This window comes from Oncorhynchus mykiss, chromosome 1 (assembly GCF_013265735.2).
Source record: "Oncorhynchus mykiss isolate Arlee chromosome 1, USDA_OmykA_1.1, whole genome shotgun sequence".
Lineage (NCBI taxonomy): Eukaryota > Metazoa > Chordata > Actinopteri > Salmoniformes > Salmonidae > Oncorhynchus > Oncorhynchus mykiss.
The window spans coordinates 45,423,355-45,446,797 of record NC_048565.1 but is presented as its reverse complement, the minus strand read 5'-3'; the positions used below and the strand labels follow the sequence as shown (position 1 = coordinate 45,446,797).

Here is a 23,443-nt window from a genome sequence, read left to right as displayed (position 1 = left end):
CACCCCATGGCAAAATGTGTAGAATTGCAAGAAATGAATAGAATTAACATTTCTCTCCGTTGTTGGGGCAGAAAACCAAATTTAACTTAGGGCCGGCTGACTGCACGTGTGGGTAAGAAGATCCGCGAGTCACTGTGGCTCCTCATGATAAGTTCAGATTTTGATGTGGCCCCCACCCCATCAAAGTTGCCCATCCCTGCTGATTGTACCTGGTACTTAAACCGAAGGCATTACTGGAATGCTCAAGCAGTATTACCAGCTCTTCTCTACCAAGGAGTGATCATTGGAGTGAGAAAAATCTTGTACGATCAAAGCCATGTTAATGGGGAGTTATTTTTCCACCCAACAACATAAAATACTGAGCTTCAAGAACAAAACTTCCCGCACAGAGGATTTAACAGTTTATTCCTTCTTTTTGGCTTACAAACAAAAGGCACCCATTGATTATTATTTTTACATTTACAGTGGCAATTACTTTAAAACCCTCAAACTGTAGAGCGCATCCTCGGGAGACTTCAGTGAGGGTCATGGCAAACAAATTGGTTTATAGGACAGTTCTTTCTGCAAGACTACATTGTAAAATTATAAGAGGGAAAAGGACAACAAAAGACAAAGATTTGGCAGGCAGACAAAAGGCAAGAGGAATATGTTAAATCATATGTCAGTCCAGATGGGCATTGTGATATGCTGTAAAACCAGAACGAATGTAAATGTTAGAGATGTGCAATATAAAGACCATTAGAATGACCCAGTAACATGGATCCCTAACAATCTGAAGTAGTAGAGGGTCTGCTCCACTCTCTTACTTCACCACTGGCACTGCAAGTTCATAAACCCCGAATTTGCTGTTCCATGGCTTCACAAGTGTAACAATACTACAGTACGAATAGCAAAGCCACATAGCAGAAATAAACAACTGTTACACACTAAATTCTTCAAATCCAACACCACAAGGAAAAAGGGACGACAAAAGCAAGGATACCATTCAACATGTGCTGCTCAAAACAGTTATTACAATGGACATGACAACTTGTTCATCGATATTCAAATACAAGCCACTACAGTATCAACTTAATTTGGATTCAGGAATCATAGGTAGCTTTTTAGTGAGCTGTGCAATGAGTCAAGCTGTGTTAACTACTACATTCAGAAACATTGTACACTTAAAAAGAACTGACAACAGTTTCCAACATGATGCAATAAATCACGGATGTAAAATGGTATACAGCAGCTGAAGTAGGTTCAGTTGAATTAGTTTCCTCAAGCTTTTTTCTTTAGTAAATAAAAAGCCATGAAACATTTTAATAGCATAAAAATACTTTGTAAGTCAGATTTGAAGTCGATCTAAATAGAGTTTTGTAGGTATAAGTAACTATATGGCAAATGGACACATACAATGTACAACCACAAAGTGCGCTGTCAGTCTGACATCTTAGACAATATGTACAAGAAAACATTTAAAAAAGGGAGAGGTACAAACATTTAAAAATGTCCCATGTGCACAACCTACCCAGGCCAACATTGGATAAAGACCACCTTTGAGAGTTATAGCAAGACAAAGATAAAAGGAGTTTAGGGTTGGAAGAGGAGAGTTCTCTCCCATGCATGGAGTATCCCAAACTAGAAAACAGGCAAAACGTGACGCAAAGCCGTAATCAAAGCTTGAATTCCAGGCAGTAAAATGCCCATGACATTGTGCAACATGGGGAAACACTTAAATAGATCAGCGCAGCTTTGCCTAAAAGCTGTTCTCAGTAAAAAACCAATGTGAAGAACAGCAGATGACCCCAGCATCAAGTCCTCTGAGCAGTTGCCTGTTCTGAGCTACATGAGATGAGGTATTTGGGTCAGAAATCATAAGCAGACAGTCCAGTCAGAAATGGCTTAAATGCAACATAGGGAGAGAAAAAAATAAAAAAGCGAGCTCTGCAAGGACAGCTGATGCAAGATAATCAAAACCTTTTAGGCACAGTAAAAAAATGCCATCTCATTACCATCTAACTTGTGCTTGATCATGTCATTGGGAATTAGTCATTGCCACCAGCAAGCATAGAGCACATGGGTGCCTTCATCCCTATTCAAGCAAGAAAATCTAAACCGTTAGTCAAAGCCACCGCCTGACCACCCTGGGGCAGTCAGCAAAGCAGAGCTCAATGACCATGACAACCAACCGAGAAAAATCGATGACAATTCTGTCTGACCATCACTGTGCAAGGGGAGCGTCACAGGACCTGGGGTCTGGTTGGATTCATGCTTACTACATCACAGTTGAATGCAGTACTACCTCCCACACCAGGGAACACACTGCAGAGGGAAGGGGACACATCACATACAGTAGGATGAATGGTATGTCAGTCGCATCAAAGGGAGCCTTCAGGATTTTGGCAATGAAGCCCTTTATCTACTTCCCCAGAGTCAGATGAACTCATGGATACAAATGTATAAGTCTCTGCATCCAGGATGAAGGAAGTAAGCTGTAGTTTCACCAGCCAACCCTAACTAGCGTTAGCGCAATGACAAAGTGTATGGCATCTACTCGCGTTGCTAGCAGTTACCAGCCTTCCAGTCAACACTAGTTATCAACTTCCTTCAAACTGCACGCAGAGACATAAAAAAAAATGATATCCACAAGTTCATCTGACTCTAGGGAAGTAGATAAAGGGCGTCATTGCCAAAATCCTGAAGGCTCCCTTTGATGTGACTGAAAATAGTCCCAGGGTTTGAAGAGCATTGTCCAATGCATAGCTGTCCGCAGGCGGGCCGGGCAGGAGGGAGAGAGGGTGGATAGGTTCAGGGTGAACACGCCACGTGGCCTCAGTATTTCATGGTGCTGGACGCTCGGAAGTAGGACAGGAACTTGAAGCAGAGGCTGACGACAAAGTACCAGATGTTTCTGCCCATCTGGGACCGCGCGATGAACACTCGCCAGATGAACACGACCAGGACCGTGTTGAACGTATAGCGGATGTTCCTCAACCTGAAAAAAACATGACATGTCCTGGGTAGCTTGCATGTGAACAGGCATTCACGGAAGGAATAGGACATTTAAGTAGAACTTTACCCGTTACTTTTAGAAGAACAGAGGATACCAGGGAAATATTTTGCTGGTGATCCAGAAAAGCAGAAAGATATGGGCTAGTAATGCATGGTTTTAGGGTCATGAAATATTCCGTGGAGGGCGGGTGTTTGGCGGTCGGGTTGAATAAAGAGAAAAACACACCCCCCAAAAAATAATCCATAAATGTACAATTATAGCACCATTTTTTAAAAATCTATAGGCTACATCGAGGTTTTGCTTTTATTCTTTGGCGATGAAGTCACCAAACGCTTTTGGGAATGGGCAGAAAACGTTAACGTCGATCCACGGAGGCAAAAAGTACAATGTTTAACACAGTAAGAGAAAAGCTGCAAAATAGAAAGTTGAAAATAAGGAGAAGGGGCGCTAGAAAAGTAATGTTTGGGAAAGATTTGATGAAGTGGTAAAAGAGGATGAAGGCAGTGCCTATGTAGCGTATGATGATTGAGAGGCGATATACAAATTCCACAGTAACTAGACCGGGACTTAAAATAGGCCTATGGCATGTCAAGGGAACTGTATCCTGTATTCAGATGGGTAAAATGGATACTGACAGTAGGTCTATAACCTCTCAACTCCTGCAGAATAAAATACATGTCCAAGTCTAACTAAAATCTTATCAGAAACACGTTGGGTCGGTTTCACACCTTTCTATTTCCTTACAACCGGTCAAACTGATGTCATTTGAACATTTTGCTCAGAAAATATTTATAGTAATTGCCTTTTCTCCACGGTCCAAGTCTTTGTTCCGTGAAAGAAGCAGAGATGACAGAAAACTTGACCAATGTCAACTAGATTGAAGCATTCATTCTATAATTTATGACATCCTGGTGAGCAAGGGTTCATTTAGTCTTCACGGGCAACAGACATAAGAAAACCTGCATGTATCTATACTGAACAAAAACAAATGCAACATGTAAAGTGTTGGTCTTTAACACAGTCAGGCAGTTGAGGATAGGTTATTACCCTTTGCGGGCTGGTGAACAAACAGCTAACCCTCGGAAACAAAAGCGTGTGCATCAAAGAATTAAAAATAACACGAAGTCAATGCCATTACAATTAAATATTCAAGATCACTTGGGAATTGTCAATAAGAGGATAGTTGTGTTACATAACATGTGCAGGTAGAGACATTACTCTTACTTGTTGAGGTGTTTGCGTGCGGCTGGCAGACCCGACTCAGCCTCGTTCAGGACATACTTCTTTGTCCCCATGCAGTAGTTCTCCATGTACTCTGCCCAGTTGAGTTGTCGCACGTCAAAGTTGAACATCTAGACAAACAAATAAAGGGAATTCATACTGTAAGGATGGGCATTGAGCAAGTTTTGTTGAACCAAGGAAGATTTGACACAAAAAGTACAACTTCAAGTGTCAAACTTGGTGTGTTGGACCAACATCCTCGGTGGACAGTTTATTAGGTATATCCATCCAGTACAGGGTCAGACACCGGCACCATTCTCAGTAAACCCTAGACACTTGTTTCTGTGATACTGAACCATACCACACTCAGTCACCTAGGTCCCTCATTTTAACGGTAACAAAATGCCTCGATACCGGTCTTCCTGCTTTATATAGTAAGCCGCGGTCACGTGACTCAAACATTGTCGTGAACAGATTGGTGTACCTAACAAACTGTCCACCGAGTGTACATCCACTGTACATTTCAGCCAGGCCCTGACTATCCAACACAATGACTCCATTTAAAACCAAGCTGAATTATTCAATTGTGCTCAGACTACAAATGCAAACATACTCCATTTGTTCAATAGCATTTCTGTGTCTGCCACACTACAAGTGTGTGTGTCCTACCAATGCATGTATGTGTGGGTCCTACAAGTATGTGTGTGCATCCTACAAGTGTATGTGTGCGCCAGTGACTGGTGGGTGTGCTAAAGCGTACCCTCTTGTCATCAGTGCCCATCTGATTCATCAGCATGGTGACATTGTCCGTGTTCCACACCCACGAATGACTGGTGAAGTACTCCAGCACCATCATGGCCTTGTGCAGCCGTGTGATGGTCTTCATCATCCTGCCGTGGAGTGGTGGTCGCCATGGCAACAAGGAAGAGACAGGTATTAAGGAGGTAGAAGGGGAGATGGCACAGAGCTGACAGCACAGTGCCGTCTTTTACCCTTACGGGCACTGAGCTTTAATATCCAACTGCTGGAAAGTAACCCCAGCCAACTGGATTCGGATTATGACGTGGAGAGGGACAGACCAGGGGGATTGAGGTCTGTTAAGCAGACAAGATGGAACGACAGATGAGAATTACCTATTCAAAGTATTTTTGTACAGGGTAAAAGTGCCCTCTAAGCCAATTCATTACCAAAGTAATGATTAGGGTATGTCAATGCTACAGATGAAACTTAGATTTGCAATCATCTGACCCTTGCACACTTCACAGCTTTAAAATAAAGAACTGTATAAATCCAGCACAATCTAGAATAGAAAAATAGAACACCAGTAAGAGTAAGCATACGAGCATTATAAGCTCATTTACACTAACTCATACCAGTCTCCATTGGGTTGAGTATTGTTAGGTTGACATACAGCGCATTCAGAAACTATTCAGATCGTGGACATTTTCCTCATTTTGTTACAAGCCTCATTATAAAATGTAATAAAATACATTTTTGATCCTCAATCTATACAACACCACCCCATAAGGACAAAGTGAAAATAATATTTTATACATTTGTTTCCCAGCTCTGGGAAAGGGTACCAATAACTCTGCAGCATTGAAGGTCCCCAAGAACCCGATGGTCACTGACAGAGCTCCAGAGTTCCTCTGTGGAGATGGGTTGTCCTTCTGGAAGGTTCGCCCATCTCTGCAGGTGGACTCCAATCAAGTTGTAGAAACATCTCAAGGATGATCAATGGAAACAGGATGCACCTGAGCTCAATTTCGAGTCTCATCGCAAACTCCACCAATCAGGTCTTTATGACAGTGGCCAGACAGAAGTCAACCCAAAAGACACCTAAAGGACTCAAACAAGATTCTCTGGTCTGATGAAACCAAGATTGAACTCTTTGGCCTGAATGCCAAGCATCAGGTCTGGAGGAAACCTGGCACCATTCCTAAGGTGAAGCATGGTGGCGGCACCATCATGCTGTGGGGATGTTTTTCAGTGGCAAGGACTGGAAGACTTGTCAGGATCGAGGGAAAGATGAACAGAGCAAAGTACAGAGAAATCCTTGATGAAAGCGCTCCGGAGCACTAAGGACCTCAGACTGGGGCAAAGGTTCACCTTCCAACAGACAATGACCCTAAGCAACGCAGGAATGGCTTCAGGACAAGTCTCTGAATGGTTGGGCCTCTCAAGGACAGAACCTGGACTTAAACCTGATCGAACATCTCTGGAGAGACCTGAAAATAACTGTGCAGCAACGCTCCCCATCCACCCTGACAGAGCTTGAGAGGATCTGCAGAGAAGAATGGGAGAAACTCTCCAAATACAGGCGTGCCAAGCTTGTAGCGTCCTACCGTGCTTCTACACCTACATTGCTTGCCGTTTGAGGTTTTAGGCCGAGTTTCTGTACAGCACTTTGACATCAGCTGATGTATGGGCTTTATAAATACATTTGATTCCCAAGAAAGCTCGAGGTTGTAACCGCCGCCAAAGGGGCTTCAACAATGTACTGAATACTTATGTAAATCTGATCGGTTATGTTTTTTTTATACATTAGCAACATTTTCTAAACTTGATTTTGCTTTGTTATTAGGGGGTAGTGTGGAGACCGAAGATACATTTAAAAAAAAATCCATTATAGAATAGGGCTGTAACGTAACAATCTCAAGGGGTCTGAATACTTACTGAATGTACTGCATGTTGAACACAATGTAAATGGAGGTCTTGTCCAATCTTTGAGGGCACCTGAACATGGTCTGACTGCCAGTAGCTTAAGGTTTTAAAACGTGCACCCATTACATTGTCGTCATTAGGAAAACATGTACTAATTGTAGTTGAAAGTTTCATGAACAAACTGGTTTGAGGATTAATGGCCATGCCAAATTGTATCAAAAGCAACCATGCTTGTAATCAGAGCTCAGATTCCCCCTCCATGATACATTGTGTTCCAAGAGGAAGGTGACAAAACATGCATGGTGGACCATTTCGAAAGACAAACATTAAAAAGCTATTAGTTTTTCAGTGGGTGAGACACCCATCTATTCACTTCACCCATAGAAAGTGTTGAATACTAATCCAAATGCATTTCAGACAACCAAAAATGTTACATTTTCACTAATTGAGATGTGTTACCAGAAGTTTATTATTGCTGAAATGTTTCTGCTTTACAGTAAACTTGTGAGGATCAATACTGTCTATCAGGTAACAAAAACTTGATTTAGACTGAACCGTGGTCTGGATGCATAATGAAATGCATAAAAAGGTGGGGTTTATGAGTAGGCCCACTCAACTCACTGATACATTTTAATTCAATATGCCCTTGGCTTCCGAGCGTATCAATTTCTGCCAGTGCATTTCATTCTGCCCACAATGTGCTTCATGAAGCCCAGGAATAGGACCACCAGGAATAGAAGTGTTGATGGGCCAATTAATAAAGGACAACTAGTTCACTGGTTCCTCTCATTTGGAGAGATTATTGAAGAGTAGAGAACAAGAATGAGGACCGATCAATCCCAGGTCACTTCAGAAGACTTAATGCTAGGGTTCCCAAACTTTCTGGCCTGAGACCCAATTTTGATTGTATATTTTTTTTCCTATCTGCAACCCCACCATGTAAAAAAAAAAGTGTGATGTAATCAAAGGCTAATGTTAACTTTTTAAAATGTATTTTATTTACTGGGGCTATGACAGTTATTACAAAACCGGTCTGACAGTACTTTTGAAAGTATGGTTTGAAGGGACTGAAATGCATCAGGAAGTTTAGAAGATAAATTAGGCAATCATTTTGTATGATAATCTGTGTTGAAAAGAACATTAATAATGCCCTCCCTCCCAGTCTGACTTCGTGCCTTGTCCACTCTTCTAATGAGTAATGCACGACTTGTGGGCATTGGAGAGGGTAACAGAAGACACATACGTGTTCCCGGGAGTCTTATCCTTCAGTGATGGGGTCATTATTTTGTAGCTTAAATCTTTCAAGAGAGACGCAGATTTGTAAGAAGAAAATAGAACCGCATCTAGCGGTCAGTAAGCTCAGGTTCTACAAGCCAAGCACGATTGTTTTTTATTTCAGAGTCTCTCACACAACCCCTAATTTGGGAAAACACCGGACTTAACGGCATGGCTCAGGAAAAACAAAAAATGGCGACAAAAATTAAAAAAAAGGGAGGTAATTCCACAATCATTTAAAAAAATGACTTCCAAAGCCAAATAGTTCCAACTGCATCAAAAAAGTACAAATGCAGTAACAGGCAGAAAGGTCAAACAAAAAGGGCGACAAAATAAAATAACTCAAACATTATTGCAGCATGCTTTGGACAGGAACCCATGCTTGTCATGACGACACAGAAGCCTGTCAGCAGCCAGCCGAGTCCACGAAGTCGAGCAAACAGCCAGGCGTTGCTTCCTCCCCACCCACCATGCCACACAACCAGCACCCAGTGGTGGAGGGGAGAGGGGGTTGAGAGGGCACGGGCACTGTAGTAGACCTTACCGGGGCTTCTGACCCGTGGCCCTGAGATACACGTCATACAGCAGGGCGGGTAGAGTGTGACTCACTGTGGTCCAGTACTGATTGGTAAAGGGGTTGGACCGCAGGTTAACATTGGGGCGCCTGAAAGCCTGCTCTAAGGGGTTGGTCTTGAAGGTCATGTTTATACAGTACTCTGCAGAGAGAATATGACATCACAGGAGGGAGGAGCCCTTTAACAAGGACATTCAATGCCAGGACATGGTCGAGGTAACACCGAGAGGGGTAAGAGTGCAGAACCCAGCCCTAATGGTATATGGGTGGCTTATGCACCCTTACCCCCATGACACTGGACAGAAGCATCACGTCACAGGTACAGTACACATTGGGCTACACTGAGCGAGAACGCGGGGGGGGGGGGGGGGGTGGAGGAAGATGGGTGTGACCGAGCGGGGCGTCATTTACCTGGGCTCTCTTCCTGTCATCCTGAGGCAGAGATCATAAAGGAAGGCTGGTGCCTTGTGGCTTACAGCGATCCAGTACTGATTGATAAGGTGATTGGTTGTGAGATTTACATTGGGCCGTCTGAAGGCCTGCTCGAGGGGGTTCCTCTTGAAAGTGGATATTACATGGTACTCTAGGAGAAAAGGTTCAACAGGGTGAATTGTTGGCACAACTCATTTCTCCAAAGTAGAGAGAAAAAGCTAAGCGACAAGCATACAACAAAGCAGCAACAAAGCCAGATCTTCAGTTTAGACAATATATCTTTGAAGTGCTTTTGAACCATTATTATTATTTAACCGTACAAGTTATTGCAGGAGTCTGGGAAGATTACGTAACACCACAAATCTAGACTTCAAAGTTAGCCTAATGAATGGAGAAAAGCAATGCTACAAAAAAAACAAGTGATTTCACCTGAAATATTTAAGCAGCACCACAATCAATGGTAAATGAGTAGCAAATATCGACCAAATATATTTGACATTTACTACAACAAACGCACCGGGTTAGCATCTTAAAAGGGAACTATACAAAATGGCACTATGAAAATACCATCCATCTTTAGTGCACTAAACAAATATTGGATTTATGACTGATACACTTTCATTCAAGCATATGAGTCATGTTATTTGTTTCACCAATTTCCTTTAAACCTGGCACAATGTTGATCTTTCTCAGATGGCTAGCATTCAGATGTATTCATTTTTAAATTTAACTAGGCAGGTCAGTTAAGAAAACTCAATGAGGGCTTACCTAGAATATGTACAGTAAACACTAATCCAGGGAGTTTAATACCCCAAAGAGTGTGTGAGTAAACCAAAACCTGCTCACACTCACTACAGTTATAAGAGTGGGTGTGCCCTCAGAAGCAAAACTGATAATCATAATTTATCATTCTGCTTTGTTAGACCATCTGAGAACAAATATCCAAATATACTCCGGGTGTAAGATAAGGAAAGCGGTTCATACCAACTTCACCCCAGTGGAACGGGTTGATGCCACCCGTCGTGCAATTGTACACCAATATGCTCTTAGGCCTGTGGACACAAAAAGGGACAATAGAAACCGGAAGGAATATTTGCATTTCATAATCATATCATTCGTCCAGCTCCAGTGTGCGCGCGCGCAACTGACCTGGTGTGTCTCTGGGAGCCAGAGTACCAGGCGGCAGCCAGTGTGGTATTGATGACCACATCCACAGGCACCAGGTCAGCCACTGCGTTGTTGGATGCTCTCATGGTGCGCAGGATCCCCTTTCCTGCCTATATCGGGCAGAGAAGTGTCCGGTTCATTACTAGGTCATCGGAAAGTGCTTTCTCAGGTTATAATGAGTAGCCACAATGTTGACGTGGTCATGATCGCGGTCCGATCTCTGATCATTTTACATAAGAGAAGAGAACTCGGCACACTTTTTTTTCTCCATTACTTACTGCAATGAATATTCCACTAGGTCCATTGAAATTATCAATCCAGCCCTAAGAAGAGTGAAAACATGTTATGACCAGTATACAGAGTTAAATTACTATGGTCAGTTACAGTAGCTACCGTTTAAAAGACAGCCTGCTCAGTACATGAGAACACTCACTGGGAAGGGCTCTTTCCAACTGGCCCCTACTATAGAGGGCCTGATGATGGCCACGTTGAGGTTTCCACACTCCTGCTGGACCAGGTACTCAGCCATGGCCTTGGTGTAGGTGTACGTGTTGGGCCTTTTTCCAATCAGCCCTGGGGTCATTGCTGAGACCAGTTTCTCATCCATCCACCTAACCAATATGAAAACACAATGAAGTCAGGGTTTTTTCTGGATAAAAATTGAGCTTAGATGGTGGGTGTGGCCATGGGAGTGACCAATGGTGCAGTCGCTGAAGAACAATTTTAGAGGCCCTCCCGTTGGCCAGTGGCAAAATGTTGCCGTTTTAAAGCAATTTCCTGCAGTTCCACACATTTTGCCATGGCTTATGCCCTCTGAGTGACTCAAACATCACTAAATCAATGGAGGTCCTATTTCATGACACAAATTCTCCCGAATGCATGTTTTGAATTTTAGTTTCTCCCTGACTGCCTAGCTTATATTTGTGATTTTTAGTTATCAAAGATGATTATTTTAAAAAAAATTCAGTCCATTATCTTTTCTACATACTTTATATCTGGATTTAGTCATTTAAAGTTCATTTTACACTGAAAAAAAATCCTAATGACAGCAAAAACATTTAAAAAAGCTACTTTGCTTTGTAGAAGGAAAAAAAAAAAACTGGAAGATCCACACAAAAGGTCAGTTATTTGCAGTTTTCTGCCAATGACCAAACACATATTTCAGAGATTAACTTCCCTTAAAACTGCCCCACCCACATAAATCTCTGAAGAGATTCTGACATGCCTTTCATAATACTTAAGGGTGGAAACATTACAACAGAACAATAACTTTTACACAACTGGTGACCGTTTTGTCCATAGGTTACATATTGGGCCACCTTCAAGAGAAGTCAGAAGTCCCACCTAAAACAAATGTCCTTATTAAATAGTTTACAAATGAGTGCCATTCAATCAGTAACCAAACTGCATTAAGTTTCAAATCAGAGACGCTCCCTGTGTTGGTACGAAGTTTCAGTCCATGAAGCGGCATTGAGGAACCCTTGAGAAATTCCAAGCTTATGCATTAGTCAAACATGCCTATCTGTAAATTACTATAATCTCTTGGTATATAGTATTACTGACATTCATCGTAATAATACCGTCATTGAAAATGAGAATTTGTTCTTAAATGACTTGATTAGTGAAATAAAAGGTAAAATAAAAATAATAAATGGCTTCCGTTTCTACCAATCTGCAAATAACTTCAAGGTAACAAGTCCGCAATGGGAAGGGTTATGAAAAACAAGTCACATTTCTTGGACTCACTCCAGGCTGTCGATGAGCTTCTTGTAGTCAACAGGAGGTGGATAAACCACTTCCTCAATGAGCGTCCGGTCACAGTTGGCATAGGCTGTGGACACGTGAAGAAACACCTCCAAGTGCTTCATTCTGTGGGCCAGAGCCACCATCTTCTGGGTGGCTAGAACATTCAGCTGCATAGCATCTCTGAGAAGGAAGAAAAAAAGTCACATAAAACATGAAAAATATTAAAAACCAATGGGCAGGTACACAAGAAGGGTTAGAAATACTTCTAGAATGATAACCTACACTTTAAGTACTAAAAGGAAGTGAGTCATTTCTCTGCAGGTGAAGCAAGTGACAAGATCTCCCTATAGAAAAATCTGAGCTTGCAGAATTGTCCAGCAAAGCTCTGGGGAGTAGCATTAGGAGAGAAACAATGGCTCACTTGAGAGGCTCGTTGAATCGGATGGTTGCAGCACAGTGGAAGACTACGTTGATGCAGTCAGCAAGCGTTTCCTGGTCCTCTGTGCTCAGGTCCAGCTCTGGCAGGGTGAGGTCACTGTTAACAGCCACTATCTTTTCAGCAAAGTCTGGCTGCTCATCTCGTACCCTGTCAAAAAGCTGAAATACAAACAGCTGCAACAGTTGGCAAAAAAAATGTAATACTCAAATCATGCTACTTTCACTGCCAATAAGAGGATCAAAATTAACATACTCAATGTTTTTTTAATGACAGCAATGTGTTGGAGTGATGTGTTTTGGTTTGAAAGCGCTCCAAGAAAGCAATCCCTTTAGATAAGACTACGTCACTGGGGTCAAGCTCCCAGCTATCCAGGCGGGGTACAGGGAAGGCCCGGAAAATCGTTTAAGACATCAACCACCCACAACTTAGACTGTTCTCTCCGCTTCCGCATGGCGTGCGGTACCGGTGCATCAAGTCTTCTATTCCCGTTCCATAAGACTGATAAATAGCTAACAAAATGGCTGCATGGATTGAGTTGACCTTTATGTTTTATTCTTTGCACTCACACTACACACACTGATACTTCAATACACACACGCCGTTATTTGCTCACGAGCATAATATGCACATACATTTACACTGACTACACAAACATACCCACTCACATACCTGATGTCACCTTACCCCTATACATAACCAACTACCACTCCAGTATCCCAGCACATTGTAAATATGGTCCTGGAACTGACCCTGTATATAGTATGCTTATTTACTTTATCGTGTTGTTCTCATGTTTTTCTTCCAACTTGTTATTTTTAGTGTTACTGCATTGTTGGGTTTTAGATCTCCAGTAACAAACGGTTAAGAACGTATGATCCATCACCCCACAGACATCCCCTTTTGGCTCGCCCCATTAGACCTTTATCCTTCTCCAGCTCTGCTCACCTTGCAGTTGATCATGTCAGCGATGCGGGCCTGGGGAGCGTGCCCTGCTTTGTGCCGGACCAGAACATACGCGGCTTTGATTCCAGGGCAAGACCGCAGCAGCTTCTCCAGCAGGACCTTTCCCATGAAGCCTGTTGCCCCCGTGATAAGCACATTCTTCCCCTCATAGTATTCCGGAATGGTCACCATTTTGTCAGGTGTGCTCCAACCCTCCTCAACCTATGGAAGATTTACATCATAGTTAGCATAGTTATTGTAGTATCTACCGACTTGCGGGACAGAATTTCACCAGTAACAACGACCCCAGTTAAGACACAAAAACTCCATCTACAAAATGCACCCATATCCTGTATCTTACTCAGCCTCGCCACCGTTGTAAGTAACTCTTATCCCGTCTAATCCACACAGGCATTAAGATGAGCGACGGGCTCAAGAGCTCTACTTAAAGGTTAACTCTCAACTCCAATATCAGCCTTTGCCTAACCCCTTCAAAAAACATTGGGTGGGGGGGATTGCTCACAAGAATTCATTTTGGGAGTGGGTAAACATTGTTGTACCTGATCAACACTTTCTCACTAAAGCATACGCTCTAATAAAATTGTGCATGGCGAGCAAATATGTCTGCACCATTAGCTCAAATTAGTAAGACGCCCGAGTTCCTGACATTATTGCCAATTGCGATGTGAATTTGAATCCCCCATGGAGCACAATAAAATAAAAATACAAATTAAATCACATTTATTGCGGTGTTGGGGGGGAAAAAAGTGCAATAATGATGATTAGGGGCTCAATTTAACCCAACCCTTACTGCAGTATTTACACAGTAGCTCTTTTTCAATGCTCAAATTAACTCAGACTGGTCTTGGGTACTGTATAAAAACCTACTACTACCAGGGCGACCACTCTCACTTTTCAGAATTAGAAGTGTGTGTGTGTGTGTGTGTGTGTGTACGGGATGAATATTGTAAGGCAAATAAAGATTTCTAATCCCACATGCAGATCTCACAACCATTGAGCCAACTGTTTCAGCAGACTACGCCACCAATCAGTCATAGCAGATGGGGAAACAATACAATGAGTTTTATTTCACCTTTATTTAACCAGGTAGGCAAGTTGAGAACAAGTTCTCATTTACAATTGCGACCTGGCCAAGATAAAGCAAAGCAGTTCAACACATACAACAACAGAGTGTGACACATGGAGTGAAACAAACATACAGTCAATAATACAGTACAAACAAGTCTATATACGATGTAAGTAAATGAGGTGAGATAAGGGAGGTAAAGGCAAAAAAAAGGCCATGGTGGCAAAGTAAATACAATATAGCAAGTAAAACACTGGAATGGTAGATTTGCAATGGAAGAATGTGCAAAGTAGAAATAAAAATAATGGGGTGCAAAGGAGCAAAATAAATTAAATAAATACAGTAGGGAAAGAGGTAGTTGTTTGGGCTAAATTATAGATGGGCTATGTACAGGTGCAGTAATCTGTGAGCTGCTCTGACAGTTGGTGCTGGAAGCTAGTGAGGGAGATAAGTGTTTCCAGTTTCAGAGATTTTTGTAGTTCGTTCCAGTCATTGGCAGCAGAGAACTGGAAGGAGAGGCAGCCAAAGAAAGAATTGGTCTTGGGGGTGACCAGAGAGATATACCTGCTGGAGCGCGTGCTACAGGTGGGTGATGCTATGGTGACCAGCGAGCTGAGATAAGGGGGGACTTTACCTAGCAGGGTCTTGTAGATGACATGGAGCCAGTGGGTTTGGCGACGAGTATGAAGCGAGGGCCAGCCAACGAGAGCGTACAGGTCGCAATGGTGGTTAGTATATGGGGCTTTGGTGACAAAACAGATTGCACTGTGATAGACTGCATCCAATTTGTTGAGTAGGGTATTGGAGGCTATTTTGTAAATGACATCGCCGAAGTCAAGGATTGGTAGGATGGTCAGTTTTACAAGGGTATGTTTGGCAGCATGAGTGAAGGATGCTTTGTTGCAAAATAGGAAGCCAATTCTAGATTTAACTTTGGATTGTAGATGTTTGATGTGGGTCTGGAAGGAGAGTTTACAGTCTAACCAGACACCTGGGTATTTGTAGTTGTCCACGTATTCTAAGTCAGAGCCGTCCAGAGTAGTGATGTTGGACAGGCGGGCAGGTGCAGGCAGCGATCGGTTGAAGAGCATGCATTTAGTATTACTTGTATTTAAGAGCAATTGGAGGCCACAGAAAGGGGAGTTGTATGGCATTTTGACATGAACACCATGGTCATTTATTTATTGTTATGAATGTAGCTACAAATATAAAAACGTACAATCCTTATTGCCTAAATGTATTTTTTTCCTTCTTAAAAAAAAGCACAGGTGTATGAAACTAGGCCTTAATGCCTTTTGAATTTTGTGTACCGTCAGTAGTCTAGTCAAGGAAGCATCATGCTAAATATATTTGCACACTACTCAGCAAGACCATTGCCAAATAAGGTGCGCTGTCACCTGCGTTTATAGTAAGCCTTGAGTTGGTGCCACCCAGCACATCTAGAAGGGAGTGTATTTCATACTGAACCCCTCCCTTGAGATGACAGAGGCAACTTCTCAAAGTGCCTCTAGTCTACATCGGGATTTCAATGGTAAAGTTGAACAACAAACAGCTAGATTTACTACTAAAAAGACCAAAATATATCACTTTAGCAAAAAAAAGTCAAAATGAAGACCAGAGCTGAAGTGTTTTACTATAACACCTGGTTAACGGTTAAAACTTTATTTTCTCATGAAAGTTGCTTCTCATTCACACAATCTACTGAAAGGTCTAGAGAGCAGAGTTGAGCACTCCTGGCAAAGATCCAGTAAAGTCAATTGAAATTCTCTCTACACAACATCAAATTGCATCACTACTATCCGGTTAACCAGATATGAGCCTGACTTAAAGATGCACTATGCGGAAGTCGCACTGCCGTTTCCTGGTTGCTAAAATTCGAGTAGTTTGCCTACATTCAGTTTGTGACAAAACAAGCAGTCATTGTGTAGAGAATGATTGTATTGTCGAAACTGCTGAGAGATATATTTTCCATAACCAAAAATATTGTATATTCAGTTGTTTGAAGCATGTGTACAAAACCAAAAGGAAGACACGCAAAAACTAAACTTCAGAACAGGAAGCATAGAACTCGCACACATACGTGAATTTGGTCAGATCGGCCAAAAAGTTACATAGTGCATCTTTAAAACTCAAGAGTTTAAATACGCCCATTTTTTTTTTTTTTACTAGTCTTATCTGAGTGATAGTGGCCGGGTGGATGGCATGCTACTGTTGATACATCACGCTATTCAGACAGATAACTGGTTAATGATTGACACAGAAGATAATGTTATATCTTATTCAAAACAGATATCACCCACCAAGATCATTAAACACTTAACACTCAAACCTCACACTAAAACACTAAGTATGGTTACATGCACACAATGTGATTATTGTGGATAGTTAGATTAATATAATAGTTTGATGAAAACGTTTACATGCTTTGTAAGAATAACGATTACCCTAATAATCCCGTTTACATGGATACATCTAAATAAATGTTTCACCACAGCGACCATGTTATTTTTGGGAAGCATATTTGATTCCGAGTTCAGACAGAAACAGCGTTCCACCGTCAGTGCCAGAGGCATCCCTCGAGTTCGTCAGCACACTTAAACCAATTTGTTTGCATACGGGTACTGTACAGCACTGATCAGAGCGCCATTTTTACGTGCAGGATAGGTTCTCTCAGGTCAATGCGGCAGAGCAGATCGGTTATATGCAGTAAATAACAGCCTGTGTCAAGTCTGTGACAGCTGTGAGCTTGTCAAACAGAGACAGTGTCTCTGCCCAAGCGGCAAGGCAGTTGTGGCATGCAGTGCCATCTTCCCTCACATTATATATATAGGCCTACTGTATGCGTGTGTGCTTATTATAAACCAAATAAACTACTTGATAACAGGTATCACAAAGAGAAACTTCAACTGTAGAGTAAGGACATAAAAAGCCATCAAGAAATCCCTGGTGACTGGTGTGCAACAACTGTATTCACTAAAGCACCACCATGGAAAAACCTGATACCCATTTTTGGAGGAATGGAGGTAAAAGGTAATCTTGCTTATCAGATGGGTATGAGAGCGGTGCAAAGGAGACTCTGGCGCTTCACTAAAAACACTGAGACAGAGTGCTGCTGCTACAGAATCATTAAAATGTTTTGGACCCCTGGAGAGAATGTTCCATTTCACTTGGGACAACTGACCAAGACAGCCTTTACACCTGTAGATCCAGCTTCTACTCTGCAGTCCTCCTTGGGGGACCGAGATTGGCATCCTCCTCTTTGGCCAACCTAGGAAAACGATCACCAGCCAAGAATAACACAACCTAACATCCCTTGGGTCTCACCGTACAGCACTGTAAACTACACAGTGCATTCACCTTGATCAAGTCTCTACTGCTGTAAAAGCAAGTGATCCCAGATACCACATCTCCTGTTGGAATAACTGATTAAAACACATGCATGTCCCTGGAGTTGGCACTTGAATGCTGTAGTAAATATTTTGAGAGATGTGAAAACAACAAATCGCAAAAGGTAACGTATGGAGTAAGACCCCCCCTCTGCAAAGATCAGAGAACGCTGTTGACAAGGCCACCTCAGCAGTGATTCAAAATAAGAGCAGGTGATGTTGGCCTAGTATAGACCAGCAGCTATACCTGTCCAAATATCAGAGAAGGGGTGGGGTGGCTATCATTTTGGCTAACACTCACGTCAATGAGTTAAAGGAATACATGTCAAATGGCATAAATGGAAAAAGGCTGGAGATCTTGTGACCCCGATTAAAGTCAGACAACTTACTTGTGGCTTAAATTATATGGCTAAAATAAATCCTGTGTCACGCCATATGAATTTAGAAAGAAAGCCATTGTCGTACAAGGTGATAATGATTTTAAGCTTGAACACCACAGCCCACAAATCAATTAGCGAAACTTGCTCAAGAAGACACTGGCAGCGACTTGTGGCCGTGTCACCCCACACAGCAAGAACACTAACTAGCCAACCAGCCAGCTAACTAACTAACCGTTAGCTAGTATGTCAACTTATTTGGTGTGGTGGTGAGCAATTCCCATTAGTTAGCTAATGACTGACAGCAAAAACAGCACTACCAAAACAAGAAAATGCAAACACTTTCTGAAAAGTATTGACCTCAATGAGTCGTAACACAAACCTACAACACTTTCTGGAAATAATTTAGCTAACTGGCTAGCTAACGTTAGCCAGCTACCCCTCCCTTTTGCGCATCTCTTCCGTGGCATGCTGTCGCACGTCGTTAACGAACGATAGCCATTCCCAGTCATCTTTGAACATTTAGCGCTAAATATAATGCAACCAGAGAAAATAGCATGTGAAAGACGGATATACCTGAAATCTGGACGAGGCTGAGTTTTCTTGCGTTAAAACAGAGGTATCTCCCGGATACAAGAGTAGCTACAGCTCCCCAATTACTCTATTTCTGCGGACTGTGAGCACAGGAAACGTGACGGCTGACGGTCGGGCTGGCTTTCCAGGTTCTAGCTCAACTATACGAATGAATGCCAAGTTAAAACCCGCCCAAAAGGCCTGAAACCTGAGAACACTGCAATTCGGGGCGTTCCTTACACAGTGTGCAGGACCGGACTAAGAAATAATAGGCCCTGGAGCTTCGTTTTTTATTTTTTTCCTACCCCTCCGCCCAGCATAAATTATAATAATTGTAAAAATTACGTAATTGTTAATTTACTATTTTTGTTACTTAGGCACCATATGGGCTTGGGTCAAGCTCCTGACTCACACAAATGACCAGTGTCATGTATTACTATAAAGTTTTTTATATATATTTTAAATGAATAAGTTACCCAATCAAGGCAGCCCCCCAGTGACCCATATCAGCCCCCTACCTCCTCTCCTCCCCTCTTCTGATGATTAGCAGAATGGCAGCAGCTGGCTGTATACGCTCATTGAGAGAGGGCTCCTGGGTCTTCCCGTGGTTGGCGGTTACAGTGAAAAACATATATACTACATATATACTGTATATATAATATATAAATATGTATAAAGTACATAAACTCAGCAAAAAAAGCAACGTCCTCTCACCGTCAACTGCGTTTAGTTTCAGCAAACTTAACATGTGTAAATATTTGTATGAACATAAGATTCAACAACTGAGACATAAACTGAACAAGTTTCACAGGCATATGACGAACAGAAATTGACTAATGTGTCCCTGAACAAAGGGGGGGGTCAAAATCAAATGTAACAGTCAGTATCTGGTGTGGCCACCAGCTGCATTAAGTACTGCAGTGCATCTCCTCATGGACTGCACCAGATTTGCCAGTTCTTGCTGTGAGATGTTACCCCACTCTTCCACCAAGGCACCTGCAAGTTCCCGTGCTCAATGGGAAATGGCCCTAGCCCTCACCCTCTGATCCAACAGGTCCCGGACGTGCTCAATGGGATTGAGATCCGGGCTCTTCGCTGGCCATGGCAAAACACTGACATTCCTGTCTTGCAGAAAACCGGGCACAGAACAAGCAGTATGTCTGGTGGCATTGTCATGCTGGAAGGTCATGTCAGGATGAGCCTGCAGGAAGTATACCACATGAGGGTGGAGGATGTCTTCCCTGTAACGCAAAGCATTGAGATTGCCTGCAATGGCAACAAGCTCAGTCCGATGATGCTGTGACACACCACCCCAAACAATGTCGGACCCTCCACCTCCAAATTGATCCCGCTCCAGAGAACAGGCCTCGGTGTAACGCTCATTACTTCGACGATAAACGCGAATCCGACCATCACCCCTGGTGAGACAAAACCGCGACTCGTCAGTGAAGAGCACTTTTTGCCAGTCCTGTCTTGTCCAGCGACGGTGGGTTTGGGGCCATAGGCGACATTGTTGCCGGTGATGTCTGGTGAGGACCTGCCTTACAACAGGCCTACAAGCCCTCAGTCCATCTCTCTCAGCCTATTGCGGACAGTCTGAGCACTGATGGAGGGATTGTGCGTTCCTGGTGTAACTTGGGCAGTTGTTCTTGCCATCCTGTACCCGTCCCGCAGGTGTGATGTTTGGATGTACCGATCCTGTGCAGGTGTTATTACACGTGGTCTGCAACTGCGAGGATGATCAGCTGTCCGTCATGTCTCCCTGTCTTAGGCGTCTCACAGTATGGACATTGCAATGTATTGCACTGGCCACATCTGCAGTCCTCGTGCCTCTTTGCAGCATGCCTAAGGCACGTTCACACAGATGAGCGACCTTGGGCATCTTTCTTTTGATGTTTTTCAGAGTCAATAGAAAGGCTTCTTTAGTGTACTAGATTTTCCTAACTGGGACCTTAATTGCCTAATGTCTGTAAGCTGTTAGTGTCTTATCAAATCAAATCAAATGTATTTATATAGCCCTTCATACAACAGCTGATATCTCAAAGTGCTGTACAGAAACCCAGCCTAAAACCCCAAACAGCAAGCAATGCAGGTGTAGAAGCACGGTGGCTAGGAAAAACTCCCTAGAAAGGCCAAAACCTAGGAAGAAACCTAGAGAGGAACCAGGCTATGTGGGGTGGGCCAGTCCTCTTCTGTACCCAGCTGTGCCGGGTGGAGATTATAACAGAACATGGCCAAGATGTTCAAATGTTCATAAATGACCAGCATGGTCAAATAATAATAATCACAGGCAGAACAGTTGAAACTGGAGCAGCAGCACGGCCAGGTGGACTGGGGACAGCAAAGAGTCATCAAGCCAGGTAGTCCTGAGGCATGGTCCTAGGGCTCAGGTCCTCCAAGAGAGAGAAAGAAAGAAAGAGAGAAAGAGAGAATTAGAGAGAGCATACTTACATTGACACAGGACACCGGATAGGACAGGAGAAGTACTCCAGATATAAAAAACTGACCCTAGCCCCCCGACACATAAACTACTGCAGCATACAGTGCCTTGCGAAAGTATTCGGCCCCCTTGAACTTTGCGACCGTTTGCCCCATTTCAGGCTTCAAACATAAAGATATAAAACTGTATTTTTTGTGAAGAATCAACAACAAGTGGGACACAATCATGAAGTGGAACGACATTTATTGGATATTTCAAACTTTGTTGTCAAATCAAAAACTGAAAAATTGGGCGTGCAAAATTATTCAGCCCCTTTACTTTCAGTGCAGCAAACTCTCTCCAGAAGTTCAGTGAGGATCTCTGAATGATCCAATGTTGACCTAAATGACTAATGATGATAAATACAATCCACCTGTGTGTAATCAAGTCTCCGTATAAATGCACCTGCACTGTGATAGTCTCAGAGGTCCGTTAAAAGCGCAGAGAGCATCATGAAGAACAAGGAACACACCAGGCAGGTCCGAGATACTGTTGTGAAGAAGTTTAAAGCCGGATTTGGATACAAAAAGATTTCCCAAGCTTTAAACATCCCAAGGAGCACTGTGCAAGCGATAATATTGAAATGGAAGGAGTATCAGACCACTGCAAATCTACCAAGACCTGGCCGTCCCTCTAAACTTTCAGCTCATACAAGGAGAAAACTGATCAGAGATGCAGCCAAGAGGCCCATGATCACTCTGGATGAACTGCAGAGATCTACAGCTGAGGTGGGAGACTCTTTCCATAGGACAACAATCAGTCGTATATTGCACAAATCTGGCCTTTATGGAAGAGTGGCAAGAAGAAAGCCATTTCTTAAAGATATCCATAAAAAGTGTTGTTTAAAGTTTGCCACAAGCCACCTGGGAGACACACCAAATATGTGGAAGAAGGTGCTCTGGTCAGATGAAACCAAAATTGAACTTTTTGGCAACAATGCAAGACGTTATGTTTGGCGTAAAAGCAACACAGCTGAACACACCATCCCCACTGTCAAACATGGTGGTGGCAGCATCATGGTTTGGGCCTGCTTTTCTTCAGCAGGGACAGGGAAGATGGTTAAAATTGATGGGAAGATGGTTGGAGCCAAATACAGGACCATTCTGGAAGAAAACCTGATGGAGTCTGCAAAAGACCTGAGACTGGGACGGAGATTTGTCTTCCAACAAGACAATGATCCAAAACATAAAGCAAAATCTACAATGGAATGGTTCAAAAATAAACATATCCAGGTGTTAGAATGGCCAAGTCAAAGTCCAGACCTGAATCCAATCGAGAATCTGTGGAAAGAACTGAAAACTGCTGTTCACAAATGCTCTCCATCCAACCTCACTGAGCTTGAGCTGTTTTGCAAGGCGGAATGGGAAAAATGTCAGTCTCTCGATGTGCAAAACTGATAGAGACATACCCCAAGCGACTTACAGCTGTAATCGCAGCAAAAGGTGGCGCTACAAAGTATTAACTTAAGGGGGCTGAATAATTTTGCACGCCCAATTTTTCAGTTTTTGATTTGTTAAAAAAGTTTGAAATATCCAATAAATGTCGTTCCACTTCATGATTGTGTCCCACTTGTTGTTGATTCTTCACAAAAAAATACAGTTTTATATCTTTATGTTTGAAGCCTGAAATGTGGCAAAAGGTCGCAAAGTTCAAGGGGGCCGAATACTTTCGCAAGGCACTGTATGCTGGTATGCTGATGATACCTCCGGACAGGGCCAAACAGGAAGGATATAACCCCACCCACTTTGCCCAAGCATAGCCCCCACACCACTAGAGGGATATCTTCAACCACCAACTTACCATCCTGAGACAAGGCCGAGTATAGCCCACAAAGATGGCACAACCCAGGGGGGGCTGCCAACCCAGACAGGAAGATCATATCAGTGACTCAACACACTCAAGTGACGCACCCCTCCTAGGGACGGCATGAAAGAGCACCAGTAAGCCAGTGACTCAGCCCCTGTAATAGGGTTAGAGGCAGAGAATCCCAGTGGAAAGAGGGGAACCGGCCAGGCAGAGACAGCAAGGGCGGTTCGTTGCTCCAGAGCCTTTCCGTTCACCTTCACACTCCTGGGCCAGACTACAC

The 23,443-nt window shown here is 42.9% G+C and overlaps 1 protein-coding gene across 3 annotated transcripts; it reads right to left on the bottom strand.

Annotated features, from left to right (window-relative positions):
- Positions 1 to 384: 384 nt before the first annotated feature.
- Positions 385 to 19,128, bottom strand: LOC110523812 (fatty acyl-CoA reductase 1). Of its 3 annotated transcripts, none has more exons than XM_021602869.2 (12): positions 18,882 to 19,128; positions 13,459 to 13,677; positions 12,496 to 12,671; positions 12,075 to 12,254; positions 10,762 to 10,939; positions 10,607 to 10,651; positions 10,311 to 10,438; positions 10,146 to 10,213; positions 8,700 to 8,871; positions 4,977 to 5,106; positions 4,220 to 4,347; positions 385 to 2,977 (listed from the first exon to the last, which is right to left on the bottom strand). In XM_021602869.2, the coding sequence occupies exons 2-12, from the start codon at positions 13,645 to 13,647 to the stop codon at positions 2,815 to 2,817; spliced, it is 1,557 nt and encodes a 518-aa protein (XP_021458544.1). In that variant the 5' UTR covers positions 13,648 to 13,677; positions 18,882 to 19,128; the 3' UTR covers positions 385 to 2,814. The 3 variants fall into 3 exon arrangements, with proteins under 3 accessions (XP_021458544.1, XP_021458526.1, XP_021458535.1); XM_021602851.2 differs by lacking the exon at positions 8,700 to 8,871 and adding an exon at positions 9,141 to 9,312 and having other exon boundaries at positions 18,882 to 19,125; XM_021602860.2 differs by lacking the exons at positions 8,700 to 8,871; positions 18,882 to 19,128 and adding exons at positions 9,141 to 9,312; positions 13,817 to 13,891.
- Between the last annotated feature and the right edge of the window lie 4,315 nt (positions 19,129 to 23,443).

What these genes read in the sequence shown, in the direction of transcription:
- LOC110523812 (XM_021602869.2), bottom strand. Translation starts at nt 13,647, where the DNA reads ATGGTGACCATTCCGGAATACTATGAGGGGAAGAATGTGCTTATCACG. An exon ending in CGATTCAACGAGCCTCTCAA is followed by an intron (nt 12,255 to 12,495) that starts GTGAGCCATTGT and finishes CTTCCTTCTCAG; the next exon opens with AGATGCTATGCAGCTGAATG. An exon ending in GTTGGAAAGAGCCCTTCCCA is followed by an intron (nt 10,652 to 10,761) that starts GTGAGTGTTCTC and finishes CACTCTTCTTAG; the next exon opens with GGCTGGATTGATAATTTCAA.